This window comes from Dryobates pubescens, chromosome 13, assembly GCF_014839835.1.
Source record: "Dryobates pubescens isolate bDryPub1 chromosome 13, bDryPub1.pri, whole genome shotgun sequence".
Lineage (NCBI taxonomy): Eukaryota > Metazoa > Chordata > Aves > Piciformes > Picidae > Dryobates > Dryobates pubescens.
The window spans coordinates 32,795,810-32,823,543 of record NC_071624.1 but is presented as its reverse complement, the minus strand read 5'-3'; the positions used below and the strand labels follow the sequence as shown (position 1 = coordinate 32,823,543).

At 56.5% G+C, this 27,734-nt stretch overlaps 1 protein-coding gene across 1 annotated transcript; it reads left to right on the top strand.

Moving 5' to 3' along the window:
• Positions 1-1,683: 1,683 nt before the first annotated feature.
• Positions 1,684-26,981, top strand: TADA2A (transcriptional adaptor 2A). The gene is made up of 15 exons (XM_009908873.2): positions 1,684-1,708; positions 2,547-2,653; positions 3,692-3,751; positions 5,938-6,029; positions 6,832-6,989; positions 8,353-8,441; positions 9,152-9,224; positions 15,168-15,231; positions 17,829-17,872; positions 18,359-18,469; positions 20,563-20,634; positions 21,202-21,334; positions 22,420-22,463; positions 24,205-24,278; positions 26,774-26,981. Exons 1-15 carry the CDS (start codon positions 1,684-1,686, stop codon positions 26,957-26,959), a joined length of 1,332 nt encoding a protein of 443 aa, XP_009907175.1. The 3' UTR covers positions 26,960-26,981.
• The last annotated feature ends 753 nt before the right edge of the window (positions 26,982-27,734 follow it).

Below are 27,734 nucleotides of genomic sequence, written 5' to 3'. Positions count from 1 at the left end.
CCCTCCCGCACTGCACACGGCGGAACCCGCAGAGCAGCTCCCCTGTGCGGCTTCCTTCGGCCAGCCAGGCTCCCGCTCCAGCTCCTGGACACAAGCGACGCCTGTTAGCACAAGCAATAAACGTTTCACTGCCGTTCCCAACCCCGCCGCTCCCAAGCTCCTGGTCTTCCTCCTCCTTTCTCTGGGGCTCATCTCCAGCCGCTGCTCACCAACCCCCCAGGTGCTTTCCGCTGGGCAGTTTGCAGCCGCCCGGCCCGGGGCCTGCATGGAGCTGCGGTGACCCCGGCGCAGGACCCAGCGCCGGGCCTCATCCTGCCGGCCCCGGCCCGGCCAGCTCCCGCCGCGCCCGCGCCCTGCCCCGAGGCCGCGCAGCGGCAGCCGAGAGCCCGCGGCCGCCGAGGGGCGGGGCGGGGCGTCGCGGGGGCGCGCACGCACGCATCGGCGCACGCGCACGGCGCGGCCGCGGCCCGTGTCGCGCGGGGCCTAGCCGCGGCCCGGCGTGAGGTGAGGAAGCGGCCGGGCGCCAGCCGCGGCCCGGCCCGGCCCGCCACGGGCAGCCGCGACCGGAACGCAGCGGGGAGGAGCCGGCCCGGGGCGGAGCCGGGGCGGGGGCCGCGGGAGGGGCGGGGGCCCGCCGCGGCCGGAGGCAGCGTGCTTCCCACAGCCGCCTCCAGGGCGGCGCCGGCCGGCGCGGAGAGCGCCCTCTGGCGGTGATGGGGAGAAGGGCTCGCCAGGGCTGGACACGGGGCCGGGGAGCGGGGAGCAGGGAGCGGGGTATAGGCGCTGGGGGTTGTAGGAATGGAGACTGGGGAGCAGGATATGGAGGGCTGGCGTGTGGGGAGCGGGGGTGCCAGGGACAGCTCCTGCTGCCGTGCTCGGTGCTGGCCCCGCGCCGGTGGCTTCCTGGGGCGCAGCCTTGTAGCCAGGGCTGGAGCCGTTTGCAATGCACAGAGCAAAGTGGGTGTCCAGGGGTGGCCGTGTGGGGTCACTTACGGCCACAGGGTATAAAGGCCGCCTGGAAGCTGCTCTCAATTGCCCGAGGGTCCGAGCAGAGGTGCAGGGATGCGTAGCTGGGCTCTGAAGCAGCTGCTGTCTGCACAGCTTCAGTGGTGCCCATGCAGGACCATGCCTCCTGTGGGGCAGGCAGGAGAGAAGGCCAGAAGGAGAAACAGCAGCTTCAGCGAGATGCCCGAGGCAGGGAAGCAGGTCCCTGCTGGCCAGCAGTGGCCAGGTGCTGGTGGGGCGCCGTAGCTGACAACAGCCTGGTAGAGTTTCAGGCTGCTGTGGCTGTGCCACCTCTCACCTGTTCTGTTCCCTTCCTGGTGCTTCTTGGGGGTGCCAAACACTTTGTGGCACAACAACTTGTCGCTGAGTCTCTGCTCAGCACAGACATCCCCTCTGGAAGCCTCAGCCCGGGCTTGGCTGATATCCTGTCACTTCCCATCGCTTCCCACGCCGGATCCTGTCTCCCAGCATTTGCTGTCTTCTCTTACACAGCAAAGAGACTCTCAGCCTGTCAGATGCTCACCAGGACTGCTGACAGCCCTTCTGCTTTGCTGCTCAGGAGGCTCTGGGAGGATCTCACCCGTCAGAGAGCTCTGCAGGGAGAGGATACTTTGCTTGGCCATCCTGTTGGGGCCCTTGGGCAGGACCTGGGAGCAAGGACACCGCCGCGGGAGAGGCATGGAGCGCCTGGCCTCCTTCAGCAGTGAGTACCGTCAGGTGGCATGGGGAGGGTGCTTGCCCTCGTGTAAGGATGTTAGCAGCTGTCTGGGGCTTGATCTTGGGGGTCTTCCCCAAGCTTAATGATCCTATGTTTCTGTGTTTGGGGGAGGGAGACAGCAAACTGGCAGTGTCTGGTCCCCAGGGCACTTCTTTGGTCACATTCTCAAGGCCCTGAGCCCATGAATGATTCAGGAGGAGTTCAGGCCCTTTTTTCTGCCTGCTTTCTATAACTGGGTTAGTTCAAACCCATGTCCTGGGGAAGTGTGGCTTAGAGCTCAGCAGTCCATTATTTGGACTGCTCTGCCTTGACCAAAAGAAGCAAAACTTGCAGAGCAGTGTCTGGTTCCCTGTGCTGCAATCTGAGGCCTGGGCAGCTTACAGAACAATTCAGTTGATGCTTTTGCAACCCCAGCAGTGTGCTTTATGCATCTGACCTGAGGCAGACAGATGGGAGGCTGCAGCTGTCTGTGCACCGCTCTCCACAAATAGGACCTCAGGTCTGGTCTTGGGTGCAGAAGCTGAGCGTGGGCACAGGCTCAGGTCAGCCAGCAGCTGCTGGCACCACTGCTGAGCTGTGGCAGAGGCTGCTACAGAGCAGATTTTCCTTTGACCATTGCATGAGTCCAGGCTTAGCCCTCACTCCAGCAGAGCTGCAGTGCCAGCTCTCTCTTGAAGCTGAACAAGGAGCTTCTAACAGATACTTGGAGAAGCTGCAGGAGGGAGGAGGCTGTGTACAGCCCAGTTCACTGGGCACAAGTGAATTTAGGGGGCAAAGCTCAGTCTGTGGGTTGTCTGGAATGAGATTCCCTTTGGCTCCACAGGTGACCCTTTTGATAAGCCCCCATGCCGAGGCTGCTCTTCGTACCTCACGGAGCCCTACGTGAAGTGTGCCGAGTGTGGGCCTCCTCCCTTCCTCCTGTGCCTGCAGGTGAGTGCAAGGATGAAAGCAGAGGCATTCACTTCTGTGAGGAAGTCACCACAGGGCTGTCCAGTGCCAAGCCATCCCATAAACACGTTAGTAACTGCTCTCTGTAAACTTGCATCAACAGCCCTTGTCTGCCCAGGGACGGGGAAATGACAAAGGAAACGTTGGGGGCTGGAGAACTGAGGCACGAGCAGCTGGAGGCAGCCAAAGCTGCCTCAGGCATGCAGCCAGGCTGGCTGTAAGGGAGCATGCTGCTGCATGCCTGGAGAGGAGTCACCTCTGACAGCTTTGGTGGCACAAAGACAGGCCTTGCCCTGCCACCACACCTTGGCCTTGGCCTCCCAAATGGAGAGGAGAACTCTGGGGGAAGTTTGCCATAATGACAGCCATTGCTTGTGACCAGACCAAATTGTGTTTGTGAGGTGATAAGCACAGAAGCTGCTGCTAGTTTTAATTGGTCTGTTAGAAAGTTTGCATTAGTTGTGATTAAAGCACATAGCTAACCTCCAACACTGTCAGAGGAGCTGAGCCTTGAGCCTGAGCTCATGCACAGAGTGCAGAGCCCCATAGTCTGTGTGTTGGGTCTGGTTTTGTTCCCTTTACCTGTCCTTCAAAGCCCAAACCTGTAAGTGTTGAAAGCAGCTGCAGCCCATTCTGGTGCTTTTCAGACAGAAGAGCAAGATCAAAGGGAAGCTTTCAGCACCGAGGAAGTGCTCTGCTCCTGCCATGATTCACTTCAAAACACCCCAGCAGGCTCCTCACCTGCCTGGCTTGGCAATAGCTCCTCCACAGAAGGTGTGGAGCTTCTGAGGAGCTGTGCCTTGGTGCAGTCAGATGCAAAGACAGCCTCAGCACCACCTGGGCAGCTTTCCCTGCCCCTTGGGGGTGTCTGTGCAGGGCAGCAGCAGGATTCAGTAGCTCTCTCAGCAGATCAGTTGTGGATACCCAGCAGTCAGAGAATACAGGCAGACAAGGGACCAGTTAAAGTGTTTCCAGGGCAGAAGCTGGAGACTAACCTGATGCTGCTCCTTTGTTCTGCAGTGTTTCACACGAGGATTTGAGTACAAGAAGCATCAGAGTGACCACACTTACGAGATCATGGTAAATACTCCTCTGGCTAACACCTGCCCAGTGCTGAGCTTCCCAGCTCCCAGTGGGGAGCCTCTGGCTTGCCAATACCACACTGAAAAGTCAGGTGCCACAGTGGTTTGACTCAGAGCTTTAGGGCTATTAAAGAAGGGAAAAGTCTTCCTTGAGAGCAAAGAAAACCTTCCACCTGGCACATGATGGAGACATCTAAAGCTGCCCTTGTGACTGTCCGGGACCTGCTGAGCCACTTGGACACCCATAAGTCCATGGGACCGGATGGGATCCATCCTAGGGTGCTGAGAGAGCTGGCAGATGAGCTGGCCAAGCCGCTCTCCATCATTTTCCTCCAGTCCTGGCTCACTGGGGAGGTCCCAGGTGACTGGAAACTGGCCAACGTGGTCCCCATCCACAAGAAGGGACGGATGGAGGAACCTGGAAACTACAGACCAGTCAGCCTGACCTCAGTGCCAGGGAAAGTGATGGAACAGATTATCCTGGCGGCAATAACTGCGCACCTGAAGGATGGCCAAGGGCTCAGGTCCAGCCGACATGGATTTAGGAAGGGCAGGTCCTGCCTCTCCAACCTGATCTCCTTCTATGATCAGGTGACCCGTCTGGTGGATGTGGGGAGGCCTGTGGATGTAGTCTATCTGGACTTCAGCAAGGCCTTTGACACCGTCCCCCACAGTAAACTGCTGGCTAAGCTGTCAGCTCGTGGTTTGGACCACAACACTCTGTGCTGGGTTAGGAACTGGCTGGAGGGCCGAGCCCAGAGAGTGGTGGTGAATGGTGCCACATCCGGCTGGCGGCCAGTCACCAGTGGCGTCCCCCAGGGATCAGTGCTGGGCCCCATCCTCTTTAACATCTTCATTGATGATCTGGATGAGGGGGTTGAGTCAGTCATCAGCAAGTTTGCAGATGACACCAAGTTGGGAACAGATGTTAGTCAGTTAGAGGGTAGAAAGGCTCTGCAGAGGGACCTTGACCGACTGGACAGATGGGCAGAGTCCAATGGGATGGCATTTAATAAGTCTAAGTGCCGGGTGCTGCACTTTGGCCACGGCAACCCCATGCAGAGCTACAGGCTGGGGTCAGAGTGGCTGGAGAGCTGCCAAACGGAGAGGGACCTGGGGGTGCTGATTGACACCTGCCTAAACATGAGCCAGCAGTGTGCCCAGGTGGCCAAGAAGGCCAATGGCATCCTGGCCTGTATTAGGAATAGTGTGGCCAGCAGGAGCAGGGAGGTCATTGTGCCCCTGTACTCTGCATTGGTTAGGCCACACCTTGAGTACTGTGTCCAGTTCTGGGCCCCTCAGTTTAGGAAGGACATCGAGACACTTGAACGTGTCCAGAGAAGGGCAACAAGGCTGGTGAGAGGCCTTGAGCACAAGCCCTATGAGGAGAGGCTGAGGGAGCTGGGATTGTTTAGCCTGGAGAAGAGAAGGATCAGAGGTGACCTCATTGCCCTCTACAACTACCTGAAGGGTGGTTGTAGCCAGGTGGGGGTTGGTCTCTTCTCCCAGGCAACCAGCACCAGAACAAGGGGACACAGTCTCAAGTTGTGTCAGGGGAGGTTTAGACTCGAGGTGAGGAAAAAGTTCTTCACTGAGCGAGTCATTCGTCATTGGAATGGGCTGCCCAGGGAGGTGGTGGAGTCGCCGTCCCTGGAGGTGTTCAAGGGGAGATTGGACGTGGCGCTTGGTGCTATGATCTAGTTGTGAGGTCTGTTGGAACAGGTTGGACTTGATGATCCTTGGGGTCTCTTCCAACCTTAGTTACTGTGATACTGTGATACTGTGATACTGTGACTGCCCCTGGGGGGCACTCTGCAGGCTTCCAGTTCTTCCAACCATGTGATGCAGATGCTGCTTCTCTATTCCTGGTTGGTTTGTTGGGGTTTTCCCCCCAAAATCCATCCTTTTCAAGGTCTTGAGTAATGGGTTGTGTGTTTCATGGAACACCTTGTTGAACTACAGCAAGGAGCAGCATAGTCAGCAGCAAAGTGGCTTGGACTGCAGCTGATGGCCCAGTGGCCTAAATAATGCAGCAAGGATTTGCTCAGGTTTCATGGGCACAGGAAAGGTTTAAACTGCCAGGGTTCTGCACTGTCTTGCCCTGTGGTTCAGACCTTTGCTCTTCAGGTGGGGGATTATCACAGAGCACCACAGCAGCCTGATTTCTTCTGCTTTCTTCTCCAGACATCTGATTTCCCTGTCTTGGATCCTAACTGGACAGCTCAAGAGGAAATGGCTCTGCTGGAGGCTGTGATGGACTGTGGATTTGGGAACTGGTGAGAATTCAGTGGGTCAGCAGCATCAGTGAGTGAGGAGTGGCTTTTCCTTCCTCTCATTTCTCTCTCAGTTCTTGTGTCCACACTGCTGTCAGAATGAGGACTGGAAACTGGCTGCAGTTGTGCTCTGCCTGGTACTCTCTGCCCTGCTCAGCAGTCTTAACTCTTTCCTTGAGCTCTTGGCTTTTGCCAGTCTTTACCAAAGGAAGTTCCTCCTGACTTTTCTCCCTGGAATGCTTTGCATCCAGTTCCACACAAATGAGAGTGGTTGCTGCTGGGGGGTTTTCCTTTTCAAGGCCTCACCTCACACAGTCATGGAGACAAAACACCTCACACTTCCACCAACCACTTCCCTGGCACAGATCTCTACAGTGTGTTTTGCAGAACCACTTTGGGGTTTGGGAAACACTGCCTAGGGGCACTGCATGAAAGGGAAAGCACTCTCCAGCTAGCCTGCAGTGACACCTGAGCAGCAGGAAGCAGCTCTGGACGTGGAGCTCACCATTACCTGGGGGTAGTGAAGAAAAGCTCTTAAAGCCAGTATTAAATGTCAGGCACTCAGAAGATTTGGTGCATTCCATCAGAGGAGGAGGCCCTCCTGTAAGGCACTGAAGTGCCCTCTCATGGCCATCCAGAAGTGCTCCCTAGCACTGCAGCAAACTTGTTAGCATTGGCTCAGTGTGAAAATGTGACCTCAGGCATCATCCCAGGCCAGTCCCCTGCACTCCATCACTAGAGGGAGAAACAAGCCCTCAGCAGTTCCATGTTCTGCACACTCAGGCTCCCTCTCTCCCCACTTCAGGCAGGATGTAGCCAACCAGATGTGTACCAAGTCCAAGGAGGAGTGTGAGAAGCATTACATGAAGCACTTCATCAACAACCCTCTCTTTGCATCCACCTTGCTGAACCTGAAGCAGGCAGAGGAGGCACAGCACAACGAAACAGCCATTCCCTTCCACCGTGAGTACCCCCTGCCCAGGGCCACCCCCAGGCCTGCTCTGCAAGGTCTTTGCTCCTCCAGACCTCTGGAGAGAGGCCTGCACCACAGCTGCAGTTTGCTTTCATCTCCAAAAGGAGAGCTTGTTCTGCTGTTGCTAGCAGGGGTTCTTCAGGGGGCATTCCCCCCCTGCTGTGTCAGACGGCCCAGGCTGGGAGCTCAGCAGGAGAAGGCAGGGAGCAGAGTGGTCTGATATAGACCTCAGGGTCTCCCAGCCAGCAGTTCCTGCAGAGCCAGTGGGAATTGTCCCTCAGAAATGCCCCAAGCAAAGCCTGGATGTGCAGTTCATTGCCAGGACACAGCCCCTCAGAGCTGCCTGCCACGTGGCACCTGGCACAGCACATCCCTCACAGCAGGCACCAGTGGGAGCTCTCAGCCTGGGGCTCTTGTCCAGAGCCTCTGCAGCAATGTGAGCTGAGAAGGGATTCCTACCTCTAAAGCAGTTCAGCTGATGATCCACTGCTGCTGGGACTGGTCCTAGGATCATTCCCTCTAAGCCAGGCTGATTTCACTCCTCTCTCTTTAAAACCAGCTTGTAGGAAGTGGATGTGAAATTCCAGCACTTTGACACTTCCAGCTTGCTTCAGTTTCCCTCCTTAGAATTCCCCCAGTCTAGCAGCTCTTGCATCACAGAGCTCCCCAGAACAGCTGGGTGCCAGGGCTGTGTGGTACCAGGAGGTTCAGCTTTCACAGTGAAGTGGTTAGAGCTAAAGCAGGAGGAGCTGGAGAGCTGTGGTTCTGTCCCTGGCTGGCACTTGGCCCCAGGTCTTTATGTGACCTGGGCCAAGCCAAATCCTCTGTACCTCAGCTTGCTTTATCTGTAGCCTGGGACTTGGAATGCTCAGCTCCTTCACAAGTGTTGGAGCCTCAGTCCATGCCTGTCTGTGAAACACTGAGCTCCTCAGCTGGGAAGCTGTAGAGCTCCAGAGCTGTGGAGCTGTAATTGCAGCTCTCTGTGAATGGCAGCCAGGAGAAGGCAGATTTTGCACCCCTGTTGCTATGAACTAAAGGAACCTGCAGGCTGAGGCCAGGTGATCTGAGGGGGGCTAGCAGGGGCATGCTGAGCTGGGAAATGTGGAGTTTACCTTTCCTAATCCATTTATTACCTTGTTTGACTTGGAGAATACTTTGGAGAGCTCAGATGCTGCCTTTTGCTCCAGATGAACTCAGTCTTGCTCTGGATGCAGGGCTGGATAAAAACCCAAGCAGGCTCTTTTGCTTCAACTCATTACTCCCCCAGCTCCCCCCAGAGAAACCTCTGTGTGCAGAGCATTAGCAGCTGCCCCCAAGCCCTGTGCAACCCCTGGAACCCTCTGGTTTTTGCAGCTGCTGATGACCCTCCACGGCCAACCTTTGATTCCTTGCTCTCCAGGGACATGGCTGGGTACATGCCAGCCAGGGCTGACTTTGTTGAGGTAAGAGCTCCTCTGCCATCACTTTCATGTGCTCAGCACTCACACACTGCTTTGCCACTGCCTGTGGGTCTTTGCTGCTGGTGTGAAGGACATGGGGAGGGAGTGATGGAGCCAGGGGTTCATTAGAGAGGGGGCACTGCAGGCCTGCAGAGCTGGGGCAGGCAGAGTCCCTGGCTCTGGGCAGGGGCTGCAGGGCTGCTGCTGGCAGATGTCCAGTGGTGAATGGCCCTTGTGGGAGTGGACTGGATGCTGTGATTTAGATGCCTAGCCAAAGGGGTCAGCTCCAGCATGCTCCTGTTTCATTTGCCTTAGGGAAGCACACAGCAGCCTGCTCCAAGGACCACTTGAAAGCTCTGCACTGTTTGCAGTGGTTTAGCCCAGGGCCCCAGTTCCTGTTGTAAACCTCACACCCAGGAGCTGATGAGTTCAGTCCTGCAGGGCCTTGTTGGGGCTGTAGGTTGGAGCAGAATTTCCACCCCAGAGGGGGAGTCTTGGGGACTGCCTGGTGAGCTCTCATTGTCCTGCTCCAGTCCCAGCCAGGGGTGCAAGTTACACAGTCCCCAGGTGAAGCTCCCTGGGCTGTGTGTTGCTGGAGCCTTGCAGAGCTGTGTCTGAGTCAGAGTCTCTGTCCTCAGTGCTCCTGCCTGTGCTGAAGCTTGACAGCAGTTCCTTAGTGCTAGTTAGTGACCATTTGTTAATCACCTCCACAGGAGTTTGACAACTATGCTGAGTGGGATTTGAGAGATATTGATTTTGTGGAGGATGACTCTGACATTCTGCATGGTGAGTCCCAGGTTTCTGTACTCCACCAGAGTGGCCTACACAGCACCTCCTTGGCTCTCTGCACCCCCTCCACAGAGTGAACACAGATTGGTAGTGATCCTGTGTGCTGGGATTCAAACTCCAGTGTTTCCATGCTCCTCAGGTCTCTCTTGAAAGCTCCCTCAGCTGCCCCTCCCCAGCCCTGTTCTGCAGACCCTTCCTCAGCTTCCTTGCCCTTCTCTGGACCTGCTCCAGCAGCTCAGTCTGGATGTTACTTCCCCTGCCCAGCTGAAAGTTACTCTTCCCATCTACATACCGTTTGTGAGCATCATGGCAAGGCACAGCTTTGGCTCAGGTGCCACAGAGGAGCACTTCCCTCTGCTGCTACCTGCTGCCCCCACTGTGGGCACTTTCTCAGATCAGTCACTTCTAGACCCTGTTCTTCAGGAAATCTGCTCTCAGGCAGGGTGCTAACACAGGCAGCAAGGAGGTGCAGTTCAGGACTGTGTGCAACACACTGAAACTCCTGCTCCAGAGGTGTGTGGCTTTGCATGCAGCAAACTGGCTCCTGGAGCTGTAGCAGCACCAGCTGCAAGGGACAGCTGCTTCCTGAGCAGGGCATGGCTGCTGTGAGTCCAGTTCCTGCTGCTGAGCTTCTGTGAGCATAGCTGCTTGAACAGCACCAGAGAAATAACAGAATGACTAAAAAGTGCTGCTCTCATCCACAGAGGAGGAAAGCTGCTGCTTTTGCCCACATTTGCAAGTACACAGTGGTGGAAAGTACTGTTTGTGCCTCAGAGTTGTGCCATCTGTGCCAGGCAGCTCAGAGCTGAAGCCTTGCAGACAGACAGACCCTGTGACTTACAGACAGACAGACCCTGTGACTTACAGACAGTCCTTCCAAAGCTGGAAAGGAGGCTGAGCTGTAGCAGTGTCCCCAGCTTTGGAGCAGACTCCCTTGGCTCCAAACAAAGGTTCTGAGGATGGGGGCTCAGCCTTTTCCCTCTCAGTGTGCCCTGACCAAGGGGCAGAGCATGGATCCATGAAGCCATCTCCCCACTCTTTCCCTTGTTCCTATCAGAGAGCCATTGTCTTGCTTCTAGATCCTGTCTGAGTCCTGGTAAACTGGAACAGCAAAACTGATCTCTTGTGTATGAATTGAGAGCTCAGTCTTCATCCAAGCACTGCTGGCCATGCCCCTCCCACTGCACAGCTGAGACACTGCAGGAATCTCCTCACACAGTCCCAGAGGGCCAGGCTGGAAGGGCCCCCAGGGACCCATCTGCTCCAACCTTTCTAGGTGACAGTGGAGCTGAAAGGAGCTGGCACAGCACCCTGGCAAACTGAGTCCTGTGCAGGGGACTGCCCAGTGCAGGGGACTCCACTGCAGCCCCTGGAGATGATTCCCATGTCTGGCTGTGCTCAGGGGGAAGCATTTTCTTCTGGAGACCAATGGGAATCTGCCCAGCAGTAACTTGTCCCCATCACCCCTTGGCTTCTCCATGGCACTCCTTGTCCAAAGGGAGTCTGCATCCTCCTGGCAGCCACCCTTTCTGTACTGATCCATGGCAGTAAGGTCTCCTCTAAGCCTTCTCCAGGCTGCACTCCCCCAGCTCAGCCTCTCCTCACAGCCTCCCAGCCTCCTGTTGCAGCTGTCAGTCTGAATCCAGATGTCAGCTCTCCTGGCTTTCAGCAGAGGACCAGTTCTGCACCAGCCTAGCTCCCTGCTGCCAGAGCTGGAGATGTCTGTGCTTTTGTCCCCATAGCTCCTGTGCAGTCAGCTCCACAAGTGCCCCAGGAGCTCCACAAGTCATGTGCTGTGTGAAGAATCCTTCCCTCTGCTGCCAGATCTTTGGCCTGATCATTTCAGTTGCTCTTCTCTAGTTCAGTCTCCAGCTGTCCTCAGGATGCAGTTCAGGATGCCAGGCACTTGCCCTCTTTGGCAGAGGTCACGGAGCATGAGCAGCTACATTTCCAGCCCTTAGCTCAGGAACTCTGGCATCTCCCTTCCCACAGCTGTCCTACATCTGCCCATGTGACAGAGAGAGCCTCTGAGGCTCCAGGCAGCTGCTTTCCCCTGGCATCAGGTGACCTGGGGAGAGAGGGAGTTCTCCAAAACTTTGGAATTAGCTCTTTCCCTTCTCAGAGCTCCTTCCTCCCTGTCCTGCAGTGCCAAAGACCTCAGATGCTGCCTCTGCTTTACAGCATCTTGCAACCTAATTGTAGGCTTTCATGCTGCAGCAAGTGGCTCAAGGTTTGGGTCTGAAGGCAGGGCCAGGCATTAGGATGATTTAAGAAACCTTTGTACTTTCTGGGGAGCCTGCAGGGAAGGTTGTGAGGCAGCCCTGCAGGCCCAGGCTCTCCTAAGCTGTCCCAAGGGTGCCTGTCCCAGTGCTCCCAGAGCAGCTCCAGCAGTGCCTCTGCACCCCAGCCCTGCCCACGGGCAGCCTCCCTGCACTGATCTCACTGCAGCAGCCTTGAAAGGCAGGAGGAGAGCTGCAGGAGACACAGCTGTGCTGGCCAACCAGCAACCCCTTCCCTAAAGGCAAAGATGTAAACCAGGGGCTTAACACATGTTAGAGCCTGGAGAGGGCCCAGGGGAGTCTGGCAGCATAGATGAAGTCTCAGGTTTGTGATAAGACTCCTCAGCTGTACATTAAACCTTCCTGGGTCCAAGATCAATTTCTGAAAGCCACTTTGCTGTTCCATTTTCTGCAGTTTCCTCAAGCTAGACCCTGGAGCACACCAACCTGAAGCACCCACAGGTGCCAGGTGAGGGCTGCAGTGTCTGCACTGCACCCAGCAGCAGGGCTGGATGCCTCCTCCTTGCATTGCTCTGCTTTTCTCTACACGATACTCAGTAACTTTGTAGAGAGTTCTAGGTCTGAGCTGCTGGACTCCCCTGCCCCACTAGCATTGCCTTTCCCCTGCCCTGCCTCGGTATCCCCACAAGGACAAAAAGTGCAATTCAGTAGGAGGTGGAAGGAGTCCCAGGCAGCCTTTGAGGAGCACAGAGAGCTCTACCTGCTGGCTCCTCCCTCCCTCCACTCAGGAGGGCACAGACCTTGGTCAGTCACCTCCTGGCGCTGGTGAGGTGCTGGGATTGGGGTGAAATCTCTCAGATTCCAATTAACTGCTGCCAGTGTTCAGCTTAAGTCAGTGCACTGCAGTTAGAGAGAGCCACGAAGGGCAGATCAAAAGCAACAAGCAGCTACAGCTCTGCTCCAGCCCCGAGTGCCTGAATGTTTCATGAATTACAGGCTTCCATCAGCCAGAATTGCAGCCTCAGTCATTTGTCTCTTTCCCCAGCTTTTCCTGCCCTTCTCATGTAAATGACTCTTCACTTCTAACACCAGCAAGTAATTGCTGAAACCACAGCTCTGGAAGCCAGGGGAAGGAAGCTGCGGCTCTGGCTGCTGTGCTGGGGTGCATTGGGTGAGACACGAGGCAGGCAGCGTCCCTCTCAGTGTGGCTTGGTGCTTGCCCTGCTCTGGAGCTGCTGGCACCCTCGGAAGGCAGAAACCCTCTGTGCCTGGGCTCCTCCTGGGGAGGGGGAGCGGGGCTGGGAGCCAGGAGGTCTGTAGCAGGCAGGGTACAGCCTGCACACACACACACAGCCTGCACACACACACACCCTGCGCACACACACACACACACACAGAGCCTACACACACACACCCCCCCTGCACACACACACAGCCTGCACACACACACCCCCCCTGCACACACACACAGCCTGCACACACACACACCCCCTGCACACACACACACACCCTGCACACACACACACCCTGCACACACACACACACACAGCCTGCACACACACACACCCTGCACACACACACACACACACACACCCCCTGCACACACACACAGCCTGCACACACACACCCCCCCTGCACACACACACACACAGAGCCTGCACACACACACACACACACACACAGAGCCTACACACACACACACACACACCCCCTGCACACACACACAGCCTGCACACACACACACCCCCTGCACACACACACACACCCTGCACACACACACACACCCTGCACACACACACACCCTGCACACACACACACACACACACACACACCCTGCACACACACACACCCTGCACACACACACACACACACACACCCCCTGCACACACACACAGCCTGCACACACACACCCCCCCTGCACACACACACACACAGAGCCTGCACACACACACACACACCCTGCACACACACACACACACACAGAGCCTGCACACACACACACACACACACACACACCCTGCACACACACACAGCCTGCACACACACACACACACACACACACACACACCCTGCACACACACACACCCTGCACACACACACACACACACACACACACACCCTGCACACACACACACCCTGCACACACACACACACACACACCCCCTGCACACACACACAGCCTGCACACACACACCCCCCCTGCACACACACACACACAGAGCCTGCACACACACACACACACCCTGCACACACACACACACACACAGAGCCTGCACACACACACACACACACACACACACCCTGCACACACACACAGCCTGCACACACACACCCCCCCTGCACACACACACACACACAGCCTGCACACACACACACACACACACACACACCCTGCACACACACACAGCCTGCACACACACACCCCCCCTGCACACACACACACACACAGCCTGCACACACACACACACACCCTGCACACACACACACACACCCTGCACACACACACACACACACAGAGCCTGCACACACACACACACACACACACACACCCTGCACACACACACACACACACACACACACACACACACACCCCCACACCCTGCACACACACACACACACACACACACACACACAGAGCCTGTTTGCTTTGCTTGCTTTGCATTCTTGCCCGTTTTGGGCCTGACATGCCAGCCAGGTTAGCTGGCATGAAACAAAGGTCTCGCTCATGAGCCTTCAGAGAAGTTGTTGCAGAGCAAAGGAGGCTGCAGAGGAGCAGAAAGCAAAGAGACTGTTTTGGACACACTCTTGAGAAACCAAAATATTTGGAGTTTTGCTTTGGAGTGGAGAAAGGGCCTTGAACTGCTGCCCACCACTGGAGCCTTCACGGCTGCTCTGCCCACCTCAGAGCTCGGTCGGGGCCCAGCTGGCCGCTGCCTGCCGAGGGTGATCCGTGGGGAGCAGCAGAGGCAAAGCATTTCCATTCCCACAGCATCTCTTGTCTCATTCCCTGCAGCATGGCACAGCCCAGCAGGCTGAGCTATTCCTGCACTCCACACCTGGCACTGGGCTGTCCTGGGTGGATATGTCTGTGCCAGCAAAAGCCTCTGCACCGTGCGAGTGGCGGCGAGCATTACCCCTTTGGCCAAGCAGAAGCTCCATTCTTACTCCCTTCACTCTTCCTCACCGGTGCTCCTTCCCCTCCCCAGCTGGTGATCATTTCTTTCAGTCTCTTGTGCTCAGGTGAAAGCATCCAAGTGCAGTGCTTTGGGTGCAGAAATGCTGCTGATATTTATAGCAGTTCTCAGTGCAGATTCTGCAGGCACTTATTAAGTTCTGCCCACACAAAGCCCAGCAAATAGGGATGGCAGCTGAGCTGGCAGAGGGCTTCAGAATATACAACTCCTGCCCATAGACTGGCACAGACTCCAGTGCAAGAAGGATGAGGAGAAGGGTTGCCAGGATCTGCCCAGGCTCACAGTCACAGGCAGCAATGTGTTTGGGAGGAGCAGGCAAAGAAAGGCTCTGCAGGCCGCAGGGCAGTCTGCAGGCAGCCTCCAGGGAGCTTCTGCCCCTCTAAAGCTGCCACTAAAGGGGAAAGTGCAGTGACCTCTGCAGCCTCCAGTGAAGGCAGAGGCTTGCAAATGAGCCTACTGCAGAGATCATTTTGTATCCTGTCATGATTTGGTTCTTTCCTTTGCAGCTCTGAAGATTGCAGTGGTAGATATCTACCATTCCAGGTTAAAGGAAAGACAGAGGAGGAAAAAGTGAGTTCTCAAGCAGTAATTCTGTTCCTTTGCTCCACTGCCATGGTTTGGTCCCCAGTGTTGTGCTGCTGCCAGCCAGCCCTGATTTCCTCCAGCATCCTTCAGCCAGTTCCCATGCATGGAGACCTTCTGCTGTCACATTTGCAGCACAGGCTCCACCTCAGCTGGGTGGTTGCCCTCCTGAGCACTGGTGAAGATCAGGCCTGTGGCTGTAGCAGTGCTGCCAGCCCAGAAGGCAAAGGTCCACAGGCCCTGGGAGCTGTTGCCCGCTGGACAAAGGACCTCTGCACACCACAGCTCTCCTTTAAACTCCCCAAGCAAGTCCTGAATTGTGAAGAGCCTCTTTCCCAGTCCTCCTTAGTGCAAGGAGGCCATGCACAGAATGCTCTTCCTCCTGCTGCCCCACAGCCAGTCAGACACAAATAACTCAGGTTCCAGCACACCCTAGGAGATCCCAAAGCCATAGAAGGAGAATCACAGAATTGTGTGGGTTGGAAAAGTCCTCCAAGATCCTGGAGTCCAGCCAGCCACCCAACCCCACCATGGCCACCACACCATGTCCCAAGGGCCATGGCCACAGGCCTCCGAACACCTCCAGGGGTGGGGACTCCACCACCTCCCTGGGCAGCCTGTGCCAGTCCCTGACCACTGGCAGCACAGAAATTCTCCCTCCTCTCCAACTTAAACCTCCTTTGATGCAGCTTGAGGCCGTTTCCTCTTGTCCTATCCCCTGATGCTAGGGAAATGAGGCCAACACCCACTCCACTCCAACCTCCTTTCAGGTAGGAGGAAGCAGAAGGAGAAACTGAAACACTGTGAGGGCAAGCAGTGGCAGATCCAGGGGCAAAGAGAGGCCAATCCCTGCTCCTTTCCTGCCTGTGGACTGCACATGGTTCATTTTCCATTTTGGGGGGAGAGAAGCTGCCAGTCTGTGACTAATGGCTCGACCCCCACTCCCCCCAGCAGCATTTGCATCACTGTTCTGAGTTCTCAGTGGTCCCTGTGTCAGTTTAGCACAGTGTGTGATGCAGGTAAGCAGTGCTGAGCTGGGTTTGAGGGATGTATTCAGTGCAGCTGACAGCTCTCTGCAGTGACTCAGTCTGTTCATTAAACCCCATTTTATTAGAACTTTCAAACACTTTGTTCAATATTCAAAGTGCTCTCTTGCTGCATTCCTCCCTGCTGGAGGAGTTCATCATGTGGGGTGAGGCTCCTCCAGTCCTTCTCCCCCTCGTGCAGCACAGCTCTGCTGCAGGACAGGCAGGAGCTGGGCTCTTGGCCTGGCTCTCTGTAACCCATAAACAAAACCCCCTCTGTGGTGCCATCTGCATGCTGATGAATCACAGCAGGAGAGGCTGCCATGAGCTCAGCCATAAATCCTGGGGGGTTGGTAACCTCCCTGCAGCAGCATGGGACAGACATCTGGGAGATGCCCTGAGGTCACTTCCTCTCTTCTGGGGCCTGGGCCTGGGTCTGGTTGCCCTCACAGTGTTTCAGTTTCTCCTGCTTCCTTCTACCTGGAAGGAGCTTGGAGTGAGGTTGGGGTTGGCCTCTTTTTCTTTCTCTCAGCTGGTAGGATGAGAGGAAATGGTCTGAAATTGTGCCAGGGGAGGGGTAGGTTGGAGATGAGGAACAATTTCTTTGCTGCAGGAGTGGTCAGGGATTGGCACAGGCTGCCCAGGGAGGTGCTGGAGTCCCCACCCCTGGAGGTGTTCCAGAGCCCTGTGGCCATGGCACCTGGGGCCAGGGCTTGGTGGCCATGGTGGGGTTGGGCTGAGGCTTGGACTGGGTGAGCTTGGAGATCTTTCCCAGCCTTGACTCTTTCCACTGCTGATGTCCCTTTCAGAAGGGCTTCTCTGCATAGCTCAGGAGTGGGTTTTCTACTCTAAAGAAACTGTGCTGGAGTTTCTGGAGCGAATTCCAGGCTGCCCTTGCCAAGCCCAGCTCCTGGGATCTGAGCCTTACCCAGGGTTGGCTGTTGATGGAGCCACCACTTAGCAAAGGTCACGGGGCCTGTGACACATGGGTTTGTCAGGCAGCTGGAAATACCTCACCTGCCTTTCCTCTCTGCTCATTTCCCTGGCCCCAGCAGGAGCACCTCAAAGGGATGAGTTCCCCTTTCAAAGCTAAGCTGTCATAGCAAAATCCCCTGCTCTGCTGCGGGGGTGGCGCCTGCAGTCCAGCCCTCACCCCTGCTCTAGCAGAAGGTCTCTGTGGAGCTGGAAGCTATGCTTCAGGAGATGCTCCTGTGCCTCCAGCTTCAGAAGAACAAGCTGTAAGGCACTGTGGGTGTGAAATCTGTGCCTAGAGCAGCTGCTTCAAACCTCTGAAGTGATTGTGGCTCCCTTTGTGCTTGGTGCTGTCAGAGCTGGAGCAGCGCACAGCACCACCCAGAATTCCCCTGCTGAAAGCCACCCTGCATCACCCCAGCTTGTCTCTCAGCTGGCCAGCCCCAGGGTCATGGAAGTTTCATGTGTGTTTGGCTCCAGACCCCTCTGATGGTCTATATCAAAGAGTCTTCTGAAGCCTTTGTTGTTTCTGAGGTGCCACAGCAGTTACTGTCTGCTGTTAACAGCATTTGCTCCTCTCAATTACAGGATTATAAGAGATCATGGCCTCATCAACCTCAGGAAGTTTCAGAGTGAGTATCAAGTGCAGCTGCTTGGCTTGAAGGTGGCTCTGCCCAGGAAGCAGAACTTGTGCTCACTGCTCCCATGCTCCCCTGGGCTTTGCTCCTGCTGGACCAAGGTCAGGGGGGCTGACTTCCAGCAGATTCCCTGCCCCAGCTCTTCCCAGCCAGCTGGCTCCAAGTCCTCCCAGCTCAGTGTTCTAGTTGTTGCCTGAGAACTGCTCTTCAGAAGCATTCAGGTTCCTGTGAGTAAGGAGAAGGGTGAAGGGTGAAGGTGCCGTCCTGGCCTCCGGAGCGCACCTCACTGCTGAGCAGCGAGCACCCAGCAGCGAAGTGCTGCCCTGGCTGCGCTCAGAGCTCGCAGCGCTGGACACTGCCCTTGCTTGGTCTCAGCTCTTTGTGGGAGTGACACAGAAGGGCCCCAGAGTGGATGCCTGGGCAGCTGAGAGGCTGGGGCTCGCTGCAGGGGCGCTGAGGGCTGTGCTGTGTCCCCTGCAGTCCTGGAGCGGCGCTACCCCAAGGAGCTGCAGGAGCTGCACGAGGCCATGCGGCGCTTCGCGCGCATCCTGGGGCCGCTGGAGCACGACAAGTTCATAGAGAGCCACGCCTGTGAGTACTGGGGCAGCCCCTGGCCCCTCCCAGTGCATGGGGAGGGCTTCACACAGCCACACGACAGCACGGGCTGGGAGGGACCTCTGCAGATCATCCAGTCCAGCCCCACCCTGGCAGGGTCACCCAGGGCAGGTCACCCAGGAACGCATCCAGGTGGGGCTTGAATGTCTCCAGAGCTGGAGGCTCCACCACCTCCCTGGGCAGCCTGCTCCAGGGCTCCAGCAGCCTTACATTAAAGAAGTTCCTCCTCATGTTCAGATGGAACTTCTTCTGTGCCAGTTTGTGCCCACTGCCCCTTCTCCTGGCACTGGGCACCACTGAACAAAGCCTCCTGCCACCCACCCTTGAAGTATTGATCAGATCCCCCTCAGGCTGCTCTCCTCCAGACCAGGCAGCCCCAATTCTCTCAGCCCTTCCCCATCACAGAGCTGTTCCACTTCCCTCAGCACCTCTCTAGCCCTTTGCTGTCCCCTCTCCAGCAAGTCCCTGTCCTTGAACTGGGGCAGAGCAGAGTGGGAGGAGAACCTCCCTTGACCTGCTTGCTGCACTCTTCTCGATGCACCCCAGGATGCCATTGGCCTTCTTGACCACAGGGGCTCGTTGTTGGCTCATGGGCATCCTACAGTCTTCCCTAAATGTATGCCACTGCTGAAGGGCAGGAGGTTGTTTTTCTCCCCCTCCCCCATCTAACTACCTCAGAAAACCCAAACACATTTGTGGTTTGAGTTATTAAATGAGCAGCAAATGTTTTCTTCCACTGAGCTGCATCTGAGCTCTTTGTTTGATGTCTCAGCTGACTGAGCACTCTGGTCATGTGCTAGCAGCAGAGCTTTCTTATCAATACTGCAGCTGAGGAGGAAATTCTTTGCAGTGAGGGTGGGGAGACCCTGGAACAGGTTGCCCAGGGAGGCTTTGGATGTCCCCTCCCTGGGCAGGCTGAATGAGACCTTGAGCAACCTGGGCTGGTGGGAGGTGTCCCTGCCCGTGTCAGGGGGTTGGAGCTGGATGATCTTCAGGGTCCCTTCCAACCCAACCCATGCTGTGACTCTGGGACCAAAAGGCCACTCTTCATTTCTGGGGACTCTGTGTCACTGAAAGAACAAAGGGCCTGAAATGTCTGCATTGAGAGCTCAGCAGCAGGCAGCAAGCTGTGAATTCTTTGAAAGCTCCACGTGAGGCTGTTGTGTGTGCACATAATTGCAGAGTGGCTCTGTCATCACGGCCCTGTCCTCGGAGGGAGAGGCTCTGTTCATCACCAGATCATCTCAGGGCTGTATGCGTGACCACAGCGGCAGTGGAGTCACTGCCTCCTGCCCCAGCTGCTGCTGACGCTGGGGAGCTGCTGCATTAGAGGCAGCAGAGCCCTGCAGGGAGCTGCCACTGTACTTTCAGGGCAGCCTGCCTGAAATAACCAAAGGTATGATCCCGCAGATCTCGAGTGCCACACGTGAGTGCCTAGTCCTGCAGCTTGGTTTTGCTGCTGTAGCATCGGCCAAGCCCTCTCCAGTTAACCTGGCAGCCAAGTCCCTGCCCTGCCCAGGTCTCCTGAGAAGGATGAGTAAACAAACCTGAGACAAGCAAACTTGCTCACTGCAAAGCTGAGCAGTGCCTGGCAGCCAGCTGATAAAAGCTGCAGGCACTTAAAGGGCCCTGAGCCAAAGGCAGATGGGGATTTCATCTTCCTGACTGCTGGAAGTTGTCTGCGAGGGAAAATTTGGGAAGGTCCCCTCAGAGTTCAGAGGCTGTGAGGAGCCAAGATGGGGGAAGAGTTTCAGGCCTATTGGAGTGCCTTCCAGAAATCCTACCCTGGTGTTATTATGGCAAAAGAACTGTCAAAGCCTGAAGATGAAATAGGCTCTGTGGGCACCCAGCTGCCAGAAGCCAGCTTGAATCCATGGCCACGGAGTGCTGGGCACAGCCAGTTTGAGATCAGATAGCGATGTGGGCAGGGAGGTTAACCCTGTCTGGCTGTGTGCTTCACAGCAAACTGTTGACAAATAAGCAGCAGCAATGTTCTTGGTGCAGGACAGTTCACTGCCACCCCCACTGACCCTCCTTTGTTTTCTGGATCTCCCTCCTGGGCGAAACAGTGGAGTTTGAGCTGCGCAGAGAGATCAGGCGGCTGCAGGAGTACAGAGCAGCAGGCATCACCAACTTCTGCAGTAAGTACCTGATGCATTATTCAGCCCATCCCCATTCATCAGGGTGTGGAGAGATGATTTCCCAACGTTCAGGATGTGCTGAATCAAAAAGGCACTTGATCCTGAAGCACCTTTGCCTGGCTCCTTAAGTGAGGGAGGCCTCAGCAGCGGTGCCTGGGTGCAGCTGTGCCCCTGGGGCCTGCGCTGCCCACCAGAGCTTTGCAAACAGCATCTGTGGCATGGCACAGTGCTCTCCAGGGCTTCATCCCTGGCCAGTGCTGCTGCCTGTCAACAAGTGTGCTATCTGGAGAGAGGCCTCAGACCTCTGCACAAAGGGAGCAGCCTGCTTTAGCCTGGAATGGGATCCTGGAGGCCTTTCTTGTTCGGTTTTGGCCTGAAATGAATGGGGGGGAGGGGCGCGGGCTGGAACCTGATCCCTCTGATGCCAAGGAGCTGTCAGGAGGGAGAAGAGCAGAGCCTGCTCCAGAGCTGGGGAGCAGTTTCCCATTTCCTGAAGGAGAAGGGCAGCAGCCTGGGGGTGCTGGGCAGGGCAGCTGGCGAGGACGTGGCGGTGTGTGCTCCCTGCAGGCGCCAGGACCTACGAGCACCTGAAGAGGACGCGGGAGGAGGAGCGGCTGAAGCGCACCATGCTCTCCGAAGTGCTGCAGTACATCCAGGACAGCAGCGCCTGCCAGCAGTGGCTCAGCAGACAAGCTGACATGTAGGGGACAGCAGGAGGCTGGGTCACACACCTCTGCTTCAGGCAGCTGCAGCAAACACCTGGCCCTGTGGTAACTGGCGGAGGGCAGATGCAGAGCGGACACCAGGAAGAAATTCTTGGCAGTGAGGCTGGGGAGGCTCTGGCACAGGCTGCCCAGGGAGGCTGTGGCTGCCCCCTCCCTGGAGGTGTTCCAGGCCAGGCTGGATGAGGCCTTAGGCAACCTGGGCTGGTGGGAGGAAACCTGCCCATGGCAGGGGGGTGGAACTGGATGAGCTTTAAGGTCACAGAATCATTAAGGTTGGAGAAGACCTTTAAGATCTTTTGAGTCCAACCTTGACCCACCTGCCACAACCACTAAAGTAGATCCTGAAGCACCACATCTGCACACCTCTTGAACACCTCCAGAGATGGTGACTCCAGCACCTCCCTGGGCAGCTTGTTCCAGTCCCTGACCACTCTTACAGCAAAGACATTTTTCCTGATATCCAAGGAAGGTCCCTTCCAACCCCAACCATGCTATGACAACAACAAAAGCATTCCCTGGTCCTTGCAGTAGGAAGAGTCTGCACAACCCAGGAGGTCAGGAAAGCAGAGATGGCAGCAGCAGTGCTTGGGAGGTGCAGACTGGTGAGCACTGAAGGCTCACAGTCTGTTTTCTCTATTGCAGGAATTTAACTGCTGTTAATGAAGCCATGGAGGGAAATGAGGTCTTGATGGCTCTTAATGAGGGCACAGATGACACTGGAAATGTTTGAGATGCTTTTGGATGTAGGAGTATCATTAATGTGGAGTCACCCTGCACAAGCACTGAGCTGCAGCCAGGGAAGTGCTTCCTGTGTGCCACAGGGGCTGAGGTGTTTGCATTTCCCCAGGCAGCCCAGGCTGAGCTGTTCTCTGTGTCCCTGCCCTCTGATGTGCAGCAGGTTTCAGACATGGCCTTCAGTCTGAACATTCAGAAGTGCTGTTGAGTTCAGTTCAGTGCCTGGGCTGTGCAGCTGGGTGGGGCTGGGCAGAAGTCATTCCAGGGCCCATGTTTGCAGTGACTCTCAGCACAGAGGCAATCTGAAACTCTCTTCTCCTTTCAGTGACTCCGGCCTGAGTCCCACGGTGCCAGTGCCTTCCAGTTCAGGTGAGTGTGAGCTGCTGGGCTGTGACCAAGAGCCAGCCAGGCACACTGCCACCCCCCTGCCAGCCAGGGCACAGAGGCCCTTCTGCCTCAAGCCTCATGGTTAAGCACTGCTTAACTGGACATTGCCTCAGTCTGCAGCTCAAATCCTGGAGGAGTTTTGCTCAGTGTCTGGATTTTTCTAACTGCAAGGGGAAGAACCTAGCCTGGAGCTCACCAGCAAGGCAGGAGAGAACAGAATTCCACATGAGAGCAGAACTTTATTTCATGAGGCTGTGTAGCACTGACCACAGCAATAGCAACCTGACCTAAGGTCTGGGAGGGCAGAACCCCCAGAGCCAGTTGCCTGAGCAGGAGGCAATGAGTGCAGCACTCCAGAGTGACACAGGAGGTGGTGCAGGTGGCCTGGGCAGCCTCATTTTCCTTTTCAGTGAATATGCTTTCATGTTCTTTACTTTTCTGATGACCAAGAGGAGGACTCCTTTTAGTGCCCACTCAGAGCAGAGCCAGGGCTCAGTCAAGGCCCTTGTGAGCAAGACTTGCACAAAGTCCCATCTGGTTTGGTGAGGTCACAGGCTGACATGCAATCAATGGGACTGGGATCAGGTTTTGCTACAAAGCTGTTAAGTGTTGCCAAGGAGAACTGGCTCCCAGCTCTGTCTCTGCATCCAGTTTTGATGTGGATGCTAATAAACCACTGGAACCAAACGCCTGTGAGGTGAACACTGCCTCTGGGCTGTCCTTCCACATTCCTGGCAGGAGAAATGTGGGTCAGAGCAGCCAGCAATTAGTCCCTGCAGCCTGCACTGTGTGCTGAGCATACCTGGTGAGGGGCAGGAGCTGTGCTTTGGGAGGGAGCAGTGCTGTGTGTCTGGTGCTGCTCACCCAGAGCCATGGAGTGGCTGAAGGACCAAACTCAGGTTTTGTCAGACACTCAGTGCCCATGGGGAAGAGCCCAGTGGAGCAGGAATTGTTTTGCCCTGGACTCTGATAGCAGGCAGTGTTCACCTCCAGCATCACCTGTTAATAAAAGCCAAACACAGCCCCATGGAGCTGCTAATTAGCAACCACCCTGCAGCCAGGCTGCACAGTGAGCAGGGCAGGGGTGCTGCCCAGGCTGCCACGTGGCTGTAATTGAAGGCTGCATCACCCTGAATATGCAGGAGGGCAAATTAACCTGGCCTGGCTTGGCTTTAGACTTTGAGATCTGGACTTTGCAGCCTCAGTGTGCTTCCTTCAGTGTAGTTTGTGTGTCTCTGCTCTTTCCTAGGTTTGTAAAAGAGTACAATCCAGCCTTGTCCTGTCTCACCATAGCACACTGGTTGCAGGCCAGGGAAACAGGGAGCAGTGCTGGGAAATTGTTTCCTCTGCACCTGCCACAGACATAGCTCCAGCATCTTCCTAGCCCTGCAGTTCCCTCTCTGCCCAGGCTCCCCTCACCCAGCCAGACTCCCACCTGTTTCCTACAGATGCACAGGGGAGAGAGGCACTCCCCAGCCCCAGAGGTAGGCCCCTGGCAGGGCAGGCTCTGGAGCAGCAGCCAGCAACAGTCCTTGGGGAAACGGAGCTGCAGATTTCCCAAGGTCTCATCCCTTTGGCAGCCTTGGGAAGGCTGTGCTGGGCTGAGCACTGGGATCATACTGGGTTGCCATCCCTGGGGTCTCCTTGCCCCTGTGCCAGCAGCCAAGCAGCAGCCAGCAGCAGGCTGCTCAGGGCTGCTCAGCTGTGCTTTCCTGTCCCGCAGGCCGGCGCAGTGCTCCGCCGCTGAACCTCACCGGGCTGCCCGGCACCGAGAAGCTCAACGAGAAGGAGAAGGAGGTGAGGAGAGGAAGGGGAAGGGAGCTGAGGGAAAACTTGCTCTCCACAGCACAGGGCTGCTCCCACCATCCATCCCTGGTGCCATGAACATCACCTCAGCCACATGCCCCAACCCCTCCCTGCTCACAGAATCCATTGGGGTTTCCAGCTGGGCCCCCACACAGGGCTGACCTCAGTCAGCAGGGAGAAGTGGAGCACAGCCAGCAGCTGCTGCAGCCTCCTGAGCATGGCCTCTTCCCTTCCTCGTGCTGAGGTGGGCAGAGGGAGCTTTTCTGAGTGAGTGTTTGTGAGCACAGGCTGAGCAGCAGGGCTCTTTGGGGTTTATAGCAGCCAGGGGATGTCGCCAAGGGCTTCGCTGCCCACACCACTGAGCACTGGAGCTGCTTCTGTGTCACAGACACCTCCAGGCCACTCATGGGTGTTCTGACCCAGCACTGCTGGGAGCCATGCAGGTGACACCATGACACCAGGCTGTTCTTGTCAGGTTTTTCCATGTCTCCTCCTTGCAGTGCACAGCCCAAGCCTCTGCACAGATGCATGGCAGAGGATGGACCCTGGCTTCAAGCCCTGGGTCGTGAGCTCAGCCTGGCACTGCAGTTTGTGCTCTTGCACAGCCACCTGCAGCAGTCAGGAGCAGGCAAGGTCAGCAGAACAGACAGGAATGGGGCTGCAGGCTGTGACAGCAGCCCCAGGAGAGGTGAGCAATGCAGTGAGGGGGCCTGCTGGAAGTCCTGGCTCAGTTTCTTCTGCAGCCAGACGAGCTGGGCTCTAACTCGGGGAAAGGCAGTGCTGGGAAACCACTGAGTACCAAATCTTGCATCTTTTAAATGCAGACCATCCCTGGCCCTGAGATTTTCCACAAGGCAGGTTTCAGTGCCTGTGAAATGCAGATGGCTTTCAGCCCTCTCGCTCTCTGTGGAAGCTGTTTACCCTTGGCTGGCCATGGCAGCATTGGCAATCAGCTCACAGCCCCACCATGGCCCATGGCAGCACTGGCAATCAGCTCACAGCCCCACCATGGCCCATGGCAGCACTGGCAATCAGCTCACAGCCCCACCATGGCCCATGGCAGCATTGGCAATCAGCTCACAGCCCCACCATGGCCCATGGCAGCACTGGCAATCAGCTCACAGCCCCACCATGGCCCATGGCAGCACTGGCAATCAGCTCACAGCCCCACCATGGCCCATGGCAGCACTGGCAATCAGCTCACAGCCCCACCATGGCCCATGGCAGCACTGGCAATCAGCTCACAGCCCCACCATGGCCCATGGCAGCACTGGCAATCAGCTCACAGCCCCACCATGGCCCATGGCAGCATTGGCAATCAGCTCACAGCCCCACCATGGCCCATGGCAGCACTGGCAATCAGCTCACAGCCCCACCATGGCCCATGGTGTTTGTGGCTCCATTCAGCACATAGATAGTTGTGACCAGACAGCAGCCTGCACAGGGAATCTGATTTGCTCCTCAGCTGAGACACAAAGTCTGAGTTCCTCTGAGTTCTGCAATTTCCTATCAACGAGGAACAATCATTAAAGCATTTCCTCATTACAAGGAGGAGAGAGCCAGCTTCTCCATGGGGAGCAGCACAGCTCCCTGGCTAGAAGGCAGCTGGGGTTTGGAAGCTAGACAGGAGCACTGCAGCCTCACAGCAGAGCCTGGGGGGCTTCTGGCAGCAATTCCTTCCAAACTTCCAGAGACAGGCTGCCCTCCTTGCCCAGCTTCCACAGGGCCAGGCCGTGTGTGCAGAGCTGCCTTTGTAGGCAGCATTAGAGGCTCAGTCTGCAGGGGATTAGTAGGCAGCTGCCCTGCCTGGCTGCTGGCCAGCAGGCCCAATTGCAGCTTGCAAGGCTCTTTGGCATGGCTGCTTCCCTGGGTTTGTAAAGAACAACGCCCACACAGCACACTCATGGCTGCACTCTGTGGGCCCAGAGCTTGCTTTCATCCTCCTAGGTTATTTTTCAGTCAGGAATGTGGGGTTTTATTTCAGGGCAGCAGCCAACAAGCTCCTCCCCTTCCCTACCTGTGGCTGGGAACAGCTCATCCTGCAATTGCTGCCTGCCTCTCCCATCCCCTCATGGCTCTCTACAACTCCCTGCAAGGAGGCTGCAGTGAGCTGGGGTTGGTCTCTTCTCCCTAGGCTCGGGTGGTAGGAGAGGAAATTGTGCCAGGGGAGGCTTAGCTTGGAGAGGAGGAAAAATTTCTTTGCTGCCAGAGTGGTCAGGGACTGGCACAGGCTGCCCAGGGAGGTGGTGGAGTCCCCAGCCCTGGAGGTGGTCATGTTCCTTGGGGACAGGGTTTGGTGGCCACGGTGGGGTTGGACTGGATGCTCTTGGAGGCCTTTTCCAAGCCAGACAGCTCTGTGTTTGTGACAGCTCCCACAGCACATCTGAGTGGCTGCAGAATATTCCCAGGCAGTGCCCCAGCAGGGGCTGTGGAGTGGCAGAGTGTGAGGAGCGTTGGTGTTGTGAGCTTCACCTCCTGTCTTGCAGCTCTGCCAGATGGTGAGGCTGGTCCCCGGAGCCTACCTGGAGTACAAAGCCGCGCTGGTGAATGAGTGCAACAAGCAGGGAGGCCTGAGGCTGGCGCAGGCGCGAGCGCTCATCAAGATCGACGTGAACAAGACCAGGAAGATCTACGACTTCCTGATCAGGGAGGGCTACATCACCAAGGCCTGAGCAGAGAGCAGGCCAGCCGCAGGGCGGGAGGCCGCTCCGGCCGCGCCGCAGGCTCTCGGCGCTGGAGGAAGGACTTTGCCTTCCCTTCCGAAGCTGTTAGGTTGTGGGTTTGGGGCAAGCAAGTAGGGAGTGCCGGTGAATCCTCCTCGTCTGGGTGCCCTCTGAGCGCTGTGGGCAGAGTCCCACTGGGAAGCAGCAGCTGTGGTGTGAGCTGGGAATGGGCTCTCGGCTCCCACACCTCCTGTGAGCTAAGGGAGAGCCACGGAGCTTTGAGCCTGCCGGGGAGACGCGCGGAGGAGCGGCGCGCAGCAGTCGCAGCTCGGCTTTGTGTGAGCACGGGGCCAGAGAACTGCAGACCCCTCCCTTGTGCTCCCCTCCTAAACCCCTGGCAGCTTTCAGAGGAGATAGCACATGCCCCAGGGTACAAAAATAGAGCTTGCAGTGCTCCAGTCCTTTTAATTTAATGGTGATAAAGGATGGGAAAGGACATTGCAGGGAAGCTCCTCAACAGTTGTTACTTTTATGTGATATTAGCACATATCCCAGCATGAGAGCACTGCACAGACCAGTCAGCTTCAGCTGCTCCCTACTTGAGTTGTGATTGTCAAGTTACATAAAATCCCCCAGGTTAAGGTTTCCTTGCTGCAGCTCACTGGAGAGGCTGCTGGAGCTCACAGCCCTGCAGAAGACAGAGGTGCTCAGGACCCCCCTGTCATCACCCAAAAGACAGCAGCACCACAACCTGCCCAGAGCACACACATCAGGTCTAGTGGAG

Excerpts from the sequence above, each read along its gene's own strand:
- TADA2A (XM_009908873.2), top strand. The coding sequence starts at position 1,684 with ATGGAGCGCCTGGCCTCCTTCAGCA. Across the intron at positions 9,225-15,167 it reads TGACTCTGACATTCTGCATG|CTCTGAAGATTGCAGTGGTA; the intron begins GTGAGTCCCAGG and ends TTTCCTTTGCAG. Across the intron at positions 22,464-24,204 it reads GCCAGTGCCTTCCAGTTCAG|GCCGGCGCAGTGCTCCGCCG; the intron begins GTGAGTGTGAGC and ends CCTGTCCCGCAG.